At 37.1% G+C, this 11,165-nt stretch overlaps 1 protein-coding gene across 3 annotated transcripts in view; it reads left to right on the plus strand.

Moving 5' to 3' along the window:
• wbp1lb (WW domain binding protein 1-like b) overlaps nucleotides 1-8,089 on the plus strand; it is a 38,267-nt gene extending 30,178 nt beyond the window's left edge. For all 3 annotated transcript variants that reach the window (XM_056254379.1, XM_056254380.1, XM_056254382.1), the window contains exon 4: nucleotides 5,339-8,089. In XM_056254379.1, the coding sequence (XP_056110354.1) occupies nucleotides 5,339-6,039 (701 nt within the window). In that variant the 3' untranslated portion in view covers nucleotides 6,040-8,089. The remainder of the gene's footprint in view (nucleotides 1-5,338) is intronic.
• Nucleotides 8,090-11,165: the final 3,076 nt, after the last annotated feature.

Here is an 11,165-nt window from a genome sequence, read left to right on the forward strand (position 1 = left end):
CATGAATGAGACAGATGTTTATGGATCGGTCATTGAATCTTTGAGTCAACCAATTTGTTCAAAATGCTGAATCATTCAGTAATGAGAAAACACGTTGCTGTGAGATGCAATGGTTCTGCTGTGATCTTTGTTTAACTATTTTCGCTGCTGAAACAGAAGAACAGTCAATATTGCATCTAAAATGTAAGTGACTTGACACGTGTGTGTGTGTGTGTGTGTGTGTGTGTGTGTGTGTGTGTGTGTGTGTGTGTGTGTGTGTGTGTGTGTGTGTGTGTGTGTGTGTGTGTGTGTGTGTGTGTGTGTGTGTGTGTGTGTGTGTGTGTGTGTGTGTGTGTGTGTGTGTGTGTGTGTGTGTGTGTGTGTGTGTGTGTGTGTGTGCGTGCGTGCGTGCGTGCGTGTGTGTGTGTGTGTGTGTGTGTGCAATCAATCCCAGGTAAGAGGCATGAATAATGAGAATTGGACTTCTAGGAGTGAGGTTAATATTCCGCAGACGGTTCCCTCGGATTGTGAAAAGGAGGCGGCGCGGGAGTGGCCAGGCATTGCGCTACTTCTATTTCAAAGTTTAAAACAATGCTAATATCATTTTTTTGAACGATTTCATTACAAATGTTTATTTTATATATTTATAAAATATTATAAAATATAATAACTATGTTTTGTCCTATTAACAAAAGACAGGCAATGTACTATTAACAAATGTTAATAGTTTTTTAAAAGTTAAAATGATACTTTATGCATTTGTTTTGTGTCAGATGATTAACAATATAAATTAAACAAAGCTTAAAACAAACAAAATAATAAAACGAAAACAAAGCTTGAACATTTTATTTAATTGAAAAGCCTTTTTGAAATAAAATGTGTTTTTTTCCCTCTGAAATAGCAAAAGCATCGCACACTTAGCTGTACCTGCTCTAAATAAATAATAGTATTTAAATAAAAATACAAAATCGAAATAAATAAATTATATAAAACAAAATCAAATCAAAGAAAATAAATCTTATTAAAGTTATGCAGGCACACATTTAACAATAATTTTCAAGTGACAAATAAAATCAATCAAAATTCCTTACACATGGAGTTAATCCTGACGATTCCTGAGGCGCCTTTCCTCATGACACTCGCTTTTTTTTTCGAAGATATATTTTCTTTGGTTTGATTTTGTTTTTGTAATAATTTATTTTATTTAGTTCGATTTTGTATTTTTATTGAATTACTATTTTTTATTTAGAGCAGGTACAGCTAGTGTGTGATGCTTTTGCTATTTCAGAGGAAAACAATAATTTTATTTAATTAATAATTTTTGTTTCAGTCCACCATATAATTATGTTGTGTTTGATCTATGGAAAAAAGTTAGTTGTGAAATGGTTGAATATTAACAAAAGTTAATAGTTTTTTACAAGTTAGAATAATACGATATATACACTCACCGGCCACTTTATTAGGTACACCTGTCCAACTGCTCGTTAACACTTAATTTCTAAGCAGCCAATCACATGGCGGCAACTCAGTGCATTTAGGCATGTAGACATGGTCAAGACAATCTCCTGCAGTTCAAACCGAGCATCAGTATGGGGAAGAAAGTTGATTTGAGTGACTTTGAACGTGGCATGATTGTTGGTGCCAGAAGGGCTGGTCTGAGTATTTCAGAAACTGCTAATCTACTGGGATTTTCACGCACAACCATCTCTAGGGTTTACAGAGAATGGTCCGAAAAAGAAAAAACATCCAGTGAGCGGCAGTTCTGTGGGCGGAAATGCCTTGTTGATGCCAGAGGTCAGAGGAGAATGGCCAGACTGGTTCGAGCTGATAGAAGGGCAACAGTGACTGAAATAACCACTCGTTACAACCGAGGTATGCAGCAAAGCATTTGTGAAGCCACAACACGCACAACCTTGAGGCGGATGGGCTACAACAGCAGAAGACTCCACCGGGTACCACTCATCTCCACTACAAATAGGAAAAAGAGGCTACAATTTGCAAGAGCTCACCAAAATTGAACAGTTGAAGACTGGAAAAATGTTGCCTGGTCTGATGAGTCTCGATTTCTGTTGAGACATTCAGATGTTAGAGTCAGAATTTGGCGTAAACAGAATGAGAACATGGAACCATCATGCCTTGTTACCACTGTGCAGGCTGGTGGTGGTGGTGTAATGGTGTGGGGGATGTTTTCCTGGCACACTTTAGGCCCCTTAGTGCCAATTGGGCATCGTTTAAATGCCACGGCCTACCTGAGCATTGTTTCTGACCATGTCCATCCCTTTATGGCCACCATGTACCCATCCTCTGATGGCTACTTCCACCATGTCACAAAGCTCTAATCATTTCAAATTGGTTTCTTGAACATGACAATGAGTTCACTGTACTAAAATGGCCTCCACAGTCACCAGATCTCAACCCAATAGAGCATCTTTGGGATGTGGTGGAACGGGAGATTCGCATCATGGATGTGCAGCCGACAAATCTGCGGCAACTGTGTGATGCCATCATGTCAATATGGACCAAACTCCCTGAGGAATGCTTCCAGCACCTTGTTGAATCTATGCCACGAAGAATTGAGGCAGTTCTGAAGGCAAAAGGGGGTCCAACCCGTTACTAGCATGGGGTACCTAATAAAGTGGTCGGTGAGTGTATATATAAACAAGCCGGTGGCACCGCCACCCCGGTGCCTTTAGGGTTACTGTGCATGACGGGCAATATCGTAACTCCGCTTTGACCTTTGAGAAGATGTGTGCTATAGAGCTTGCATTGGTGTGGGCTCTGCAAAAGTGTGTGTGTGTGTGTGAGGCGTGATTGAACAATGTAGACATATATATATATATATAAAGGCACCGGGGTGGCGGTGCCACCGGCTTGTTTATATATATATATATATATATATATATATATATATATATATATATATATATATATATGAATATAGCTGCGAGCAGCGATGAAGGGCCAAAGCCGGCGGCACCGCCACTCCGGTGCCTTTAGGTAACTAAAGGCACCGGGGTTGCGGTGCCACCGGCTTGGGCCCGTAATCGCTGCTCGCAGCTATATTTATATGTTGTGATTTGTATAGTCACAGTGTGTACAAATAACAAGGTCATATGAGACACAGCCATCTTTTAACCTTATACACACTGGGAACTATATTTTCAGAAGGCGAAGCACTGCTACTTGGGCGGAGTGATTAGCGCAACACTCTGAGCAAACTCTCTGCTCCTCACAACGGGGCTTCTCAGGTGCTGCGAGCAAATCACAGATTTTTGAAGTTTCTTAAACTACTTTTTGAACCCGTCCTAGGCCATTGGTCCAATCTTCAACAAAATAGGCACACAACAGCTAGGGACAGTGTTGGCAAATTAGCAAAAGAACCTTGATTTGTCCAAGCATTGCGAATATATATGTTATTTAATTGGTGAGACAATGCCCATTTTTATGAGTTGACCTATAGCTGCTGATCGCAATGTCCAAGCTTAATGAAACTTGAAGACAACAGGACAATCTGAGGACACACACTAAGTTTCGCACAGTTCTGCCAATAGTGGGTGCTGCAACTAAAATCAATTATAACTTCGTACCAGTATGATCCATGAAGTTGAAAATTGGTGTATCTTCTTTGGTGGACATCCTAACATATGCTCTAATATGACTTGGATAAAAAACATGTCCGTCAGGAGCTAGTCTCAGCCTCAGACGTCACGCCCACGGAACGTTAGCTTAACGTCTGATGCATATGGTACACTTAACTGGAAACACTTCAGGAATGTCGAAGTCGTCATCTGATTGGTTGAATTTTATCGGATTTCCGGGGGGCGCGAGTGTCGCGTTTATTTTCGGTCCGCCGGGAAACAAAGCGCAGACGTGTGATTGCGGAAGAAAAACTGTTGTGTTTACATGAGTGACAATGAGCATTTATCAAGATCAGCTGAACGTAGGATTCTCAAAAGTATGCGAGGTTCACGGGAAAGACTCTTGAAGTTTTCTTCTCCTTCTTTGATTTTCTATGCTGACTGACTTGTTGCACGCCGGTCTGTTGTTGTGGGGACATTTCCACGCACCGAAACGTGACGCTGAACGAAACGAACTGTAATTGGTTGTTTTACATGTAGGTCAAACGGCCTTATGGGCGGGCCTTGGCCAAAGAAAGCTGCTATGAATTACAGACCTTCAGCCGTCAGTCTGAAGGTCTGGTTATGCGAGACTAGTCAGGAGCTAATCAAATTTCAGTGGCTAATAACATTAAAGCTGAATGGTCTACCATTACAAAAATGTATACATTTGTACATTGAGTAAAAATGAATTATGTACTAAATTTTGTGGAAAATCTGCCTCAAGTTGCATAATCAACTTTACATTTTAGAAAACATTTGAAAAAAAAAAATCAAAATATCTCTTCTGTGTTCTGCTTAAGGTAGAAAGTATGGAAGACCATACTTTGCACCATAACAGCTTAGGGCTGTCTATACAATGGACTAGTGTTGTCAAAAGTACCGACTTCGGTACCAAAACAGTATTGAAATTTTACAAATATGACTATACCAGCATTTCCCTCTAGCATTTTGAGCTTTGTTGAACGGATTCTTAAAACCCCTCTAATTGGCCATAGTGTTCACGCGGTCAACATGTATGTCTCTGATTGGCTTCAAAAGCATGTTGTAAATAGACGTCTTTGACGCTCTTCATTGAGCGCTTGCACATACACACGGGAGCGTTTGAAAGCAGGTGTCTATCAGCGGATTCATTTATCAGCGGTTATATTCAGGGCATTGCATTCAGCGTAGACAGCATCACTGATTATAATAGATTCTATTGTTCCGTTGCGTCTACCTGCTCGCGTCCAGTGTAGACACTGTGTAAGTCATAATTAAACGTGGAAGGAAGTCGAAATTGACATATTACGCCATAATTAATTAATTAATTTGACATAGTAAGTGATAATTGCAAATTTGAGTCTGGAAAAGTATGGAACTTTAACATGGAAAATGTGTAGGAACCTTGCATTAGGATCAAAATACTAAAAAAGACAAAATTAACAAGTTCAATTTATAATACAAAAAGTCAAAACAGTATTGTCAATTATGAGATGGTGTCAAAAAAAAAAAAAAAAGTCCAAATGTTTTGTCATAATTTTTACTCTTTTTCTTTTGTGGCAGAAATAGCCTTCCATATGAAAGTCAAATAGGTTCGGAACAACATGAGGATGAGATAATGATGACCATGTTTTCATTTTTGGGTGAACTATCCCTTTAAAATGGTTAAAACTGTAGTTATTCAACCAAAACAAAGTCTGAATTCAATTCTCACAGTGGTTCTCTTCTCAGACATTTTCTTGGCATTCTGTCTCTTTCAGGATTCCTACCCAACTATCTCCTTCCAGAATATGAGGAAGCGGTGCATCGTCCTGCTACGCCCCCTCCCCCATATAGTGCCTTAAACACCGGACCTCCAGCCTACATCAGCCCCTTAACCACTGACCAGCAGGATACGCACTGCCCACCCAGACAGATCACTCCAGTGCCCACTGCATCTGACACGCTCTGTTCCAGACCCAGCCTAGAAGAGATCCATACCTCCAACGGGTACCACCACAAAGGCGACAGCAAGAGCGAGATCGAGTTAGAGCAAAGCAGGTCCACGCGGAGTGCTCTTCCCTTAGATCAGCCTCCCAGCGTGGACAAACAGAACGAGTGCAGGAAGGGGATGCTCAGGAATGTGGTGATGCCTGATGAGAACGAGAGGATTCTGGCAAGGCACCGCAGATTTACGGGGGACTCTGGGATTGAGGTGTGCGTTTGTGGGGGAGGCTTGAAAAGCCATGAACCCAAAGAATTGGAGAGGCTTTTGAGCAAGGAGGACCAAGGGGACTCTGAGGATTTCTGTGAGGAATGTGGCCTCCATTCCTTCGAAGAGGAAAATCAGGGCCGTCTATCCCCAGAAAACAGAGTGGAGTGTGGAGCATCTCCGATAGCCCAATCTCAACCCCATCCTGTTTTCCTCTACTTGCATACTATTAATGAACAAGAGTGTCCACACAATAACACACAATCTTAAAGCTGAATACTAATTTAGAAAAAGCTGAATGAGATGGTGAAGGAAAAAGTGAGATATAGGGAGCATACTGTTGGAAGTATATGATGGAAACAATTAGATGTTATCCGCATCTTTGTTTTATGTACAAAGCATCTATTTATGCAGTTAAAAGCCCAAAAGTGCACAAGGATAGGCTCTACTTGCTCCACGAGACAACGTATCACATGTGCTGCTGTAATCGTGCGTTCAAAGTGGTCGGAGGCAAGATGCCGTTGTGCCTTTTCTACACAAAAATACAGCAAAATGATGAACAAAGAATGCACATTTTATGAAGGTGCTGTAAACTGAATCATAATTGTACAATACTTTTGTACATGCAACATAGCTAGTTTTAGTTTTTCTCACTGACACGCCCCCAACTCAATTCTGAGCTCAAAGAAAATCCAGCTTCCCACTTTGTAATTACGACTTTGTGCATTCATCTCATAAATATGATCTTTCAGACGATGACTTATAAGCATCATAAACCACATCCACAGTGTAAAGATGCGGTCACATTTACCCTTGCTTGGTGAAATTTCATTTCAATAGCAATCTGTGTGATCAGCAGTTTTCCGTAAGGGCGAAAAAGTTCCCCGCACAGAATCTGCTTTTATTCAAGTTGGTCATGTGAATTCGCTGTGTTCTCCTGCAGAAAGCTTGCTTTTAAAGTGACTTCACACATCGCTACACTATTGACAATGGACCTTTTTTTGCCCATGAAAAAAACTGTGCAGTCTTAGGATTGAGACGCTAAATACGCAAACACTAGTGTGCTGAACTATCAGTTTTTTAGGACAGTCAGAGAGAAATGTAAATATTGACGGAACACCAAAAAAAGACGCTTTTGAGGCCCCTGTCGACTTTCCCTAATGTAATGGGACAAATTTTAACGGTGTTTATTAAGTTTTTTGTTTTGCACAATCACATTGTTCTGAATGAAACATATTCAATTAATTTGAAACACAAAGTATTTACATACCTACAGTCTTAATTCACATATTGTCTGTGTTGTTTTTGCTGCTGTAAGCTCTGATGAATGTGTATTCAGAACAAGTTTGATTCGTAAATCTAAGCTTTCATAGCCAAAGTAGGCTATATAGATGACATGGGACAGTTGTTAGCATTGGAGCTTGAAAGTGCTGCATTATTACTTGCCATCATTTTCTGATTGCATAGAAACACTACATGTTGAATGTTCCTTTGAACCTGTAGGGATAGAAGCCTTGCCGAAGGGAGTTGTCTTTAGTACACAAACTGCTGGAAGTCAGGTCTTATAGCTGCTTATCCATTGATGTAAGCTACAAAGTAAAATAACTATTTTCTCAGTGAAACATATTTAAGTGAACTCCAAAGATTATATATTAACATTTTGATATTTTTAAAAATGATAATATAGATCATTCTATTTGTAAAACTTGTCTTGATGAGATTGATGCTATTGCCGACACATGGGTACATAAGGCTGTAATTGGTGTAACATGAATTGCCTTTATTCTTTTTGCACTCTGTTACAACCACTCTTAAATGCAATTCCCGTGCCAGTTGTCCAGTATCATCTTGGACATCAGCCTAATAGAATATATATTTTTATGTAAATACTTTTCTTCATGAAATCTCAAAATCTGTGCCTTTTCATTTTTACATCATGAACTTTGGTAACAATTCAAAGTGCCTTGATTTTCTGTTCGTATGCAAACTAATGAGCCATACTTGTGTAATTATAAAATGATTTATTTTTGTATTTCTGCACCAAAGTAGCTTCAGTTTTAAGTTCCTCGACTGAAGCACTCTTAACAAATAATTTATTTCACTGCCCTAATGAATGTTATTAGTAGAGAGATGTGCTGTTCTTACTGGTGTCTCTGTGATGACAATCTAATGTTAGAGCTGTGCTTGGAGACAAATACATATGAATCAATCTCTTTCTCTGAAATATTAATAAGCTGCTAATTTTCAAAAAAGTTATAGATACTCTGAAGCATTGTGCAAACATGATATGAATATGATATCATTTTGTACAGCCTACAATTCTTTTGTCTAACATTGCAATCATCCAATGGTTTGAGTTCTGGCACAATTTATCTTGTATCGGTCTATCTTTTGTTATGCAAAAAACCTAATCGTGACACTGTCTATTAAACACAAATCAACACAACGTGTGACATTGTTTTCCATAGTTTCCAGTTGATATTATTTGTAGGGATTTTGATTCATTCCTGTGCCATCTTTGAATCAGTTCATTAACCAGATCCGTTCAGTGACCCTTTCTGTGGTGTGGCGTGAAGATAATGGTGGATCTTTAAAAATTCCAGTGTTCAGTGAGTCACAAAAATGGTTCATTCATTAGTTAAAAACACATTCGTTATGATCATGACCAAAACATGTCTTATCCTAAATATAAAATTGCATGTTTACACTTTTCTAATTAAAATCGAAAGTGCGGTTTCTTATTGTTTTACAGCAGTAGGGTAACATGGGGCAAGATGACCACCCCCCCCCATCCGCCTTCATTTGTTTGCCTGACCATACATGACACACGATCTCATCTCAGTACTTTTGATTAATGGCTACGCTATTTTTAATTTAGTCATTTCATCTGAATATAAACATTTGTGAGATTTAGTCAGCCAAAACAGTTTTGAGTTTAATTTATCTAATATTGTGTGTCTGGAAAATAGTTATCTATGCTGTATTATGTTGAATATCAATAGATAATATAATATAAAAGTTTATTCGGTTACTAAACATAGAACAGAATGTATGTACAGCAAATTCATTACAAACAAAGAAGGTAACCAAACGGGTATAGGCTGAAGCCGTGGCTTATTACGCCTACCCTATTTAAAGAACAACATCTACCCATCAAAATTTGAACATAAACAATACATGTATAAACATATGTATACATACACACATTCCTATATACACATACTGTATATAAACTCATTTACATACATATACATACATACATTCAAACCTCTTTACTTGATTAAAAATATTTATTTATTACTTGTGTTATTAAATTTATGCACAACAATTATACATAAACTTATCTTGGACAATTTCTCTTAAGCATCCATATATTTGTCAAAAATTAGGATTTTAAACTGTTTTTTAAATAATAAATGGATTTGCTCCTCTTAAGATCATTGGTGAGACCATTCCACAAGTCGACCCCTTTTACCGAAATTGTGTTCATTTTAAAGTTTGTTCTGACCATTTGTTTTTTAAACACATTCTCTCCTCTTAGGTTATATTTCTGTTCTCTGTTTTCAAACAAACATAGTATATTTTCAGGCACTATTTTCCTATTAACTTTGAACATAAAGACGCCAGTATTCAGACTGACTAAATCAGAAAATTGTATTGCTTTAAATTTACAGAATATAGAATTTGTCGGTTCATTATACGGTGAATGATTGACTATCCTTATAGCTTTTTTTTGTTTTGTGTTTGTGGTGGAAGCATGCCCCCATATTTCAACACAGTAAGAAAAGTATGGAACAATAAGAGAACAATAAAGAATATACAAAGAGGGCGTATTTAAAAAATACTTGGTTTTATGTAATATAGCTATTGTTTTGGACAGTTTTGATTGAACATGAGCGATGTGTGGTTTCCAGGATAATTTATGGTCTAATATTATTCCAAGAAATTTGTTTTCATTCACCCTTTCTAGTTCCACATCATCGATCTTTAAGCTCATGCTGGTTTTAATTTGTCGATTACTGAATATAATATATTTAGTTTTACTTAAATTAAAGGATAGTTTGTCTATCAATGTGTGTCTATTTGTTAATGAGGGATTTGTGGACACATCAATGTTTTGGGATTTGTGGAGTAAAAGTTATTGTTTTTATTGTAATTACACAAATTAGATGTACATTTTACATCTTTGCTTTCATTAAAACCTATAGGTTAATTGAGTGATATCATTCAATTTGATTTTACTGTGTTTCTATTATGATATATCTTCAAATTAAATGTAAATATTCATATGACTACATTAGACAGAGCGATTTTACCTTTCAGATTAATCTCTTTTACTGGGATTCTGCTTTTGTCTGTCATCTGTTATTCAGTTATTCAACTAAATTGTCAAAATTTTAAATTGAATAGTTGATTTAGTATTTTTATGACACTTTAAAAATGTAAAAATTTTAATAAGAAGTATATCAAAAGTAATGTATACATTCTGTAAAAGCTTCTTACTCCTCTTTTGATACCTTATATGTTGTGCTATAACAGCAAATTAGCGAATGTTTCTATTTATTTCCACGACGGCTGATGCATCCTCCAGCAAAAGCTAAACTTATCTAAATTTGTTTCTGTTTAAAAGTAAATCCACATTGTTCTTAAGGGGATCCCCATCTATTATTGTAATTATCATTGGGTGTAAATCAGGGTTACTATGGAACAATTTTACAAGGGCAAACATAAAGATCAGCTGGTTGACAGTAAATGGTTCCTCTCCCTGAACAATAAATATATTTTTGTAAATGATATAAATATATACTATCATATTTTATTACTTGAATTTCTGAAGGCTCTATGTTCGGGATAAATTATGATTTTAACAGGTGTTTAAAAATGCCACAATTGTTCTCAAAGTACGCTCTCTACAGGTCATGCATAGTATTATTTCATGATAGGACAACAATAATGCAAACTTTACACATTTTGATGGGAGAAGGTATTCTTCTTTTGAGTTTTACTATTTTAACATTATTAATAAATACATTAACATAAATCATTGGATTTAACCCACTATGGGACTAATTATGAAATCACAGAAAAAGTCATTTTCCATTTGCACCGTAAATCGATTTCCTGTGCCACCCATTTAAAACAATGCGATGTGGCACGGTTTCAAAACAAGTATTATAAATTGGCAGCCTTCTCTTGTGCTCTTAATAAAACTAATGGGGTGCTTATCTTAGTCGATAGGAAGTTACATATAGGCCTAACTATTGAACTTACCGGGAATGATGATGAAGGTAGATTTGTTTTTGGGTGTTTCTGCAACTACAGGCACTTTTGACTATCCCAATAAAAAAAAAAAATCAACCTCTATGAATTTCAATTTTAAGCATCACAGTCTGTAG

Source organism: Rhinichthys klamathensis, unplaced genomic scaffold (assembly GCF_029890125.1).
Source record: "Rhinichthys klamathensis goyatoka isolate OS25496 unplaced genomic scaffold, OSU_Roscu_1.1 h1tg000111l_1, whole genome shotgun sequence".
Classification (NCBI taxonomy): Eukaryota; Metazoa; Chordata; class Actinopteri; order Cypriniformes; family Leuciscidae; genus Rhinichthys; species Rhinichthys klamathensis.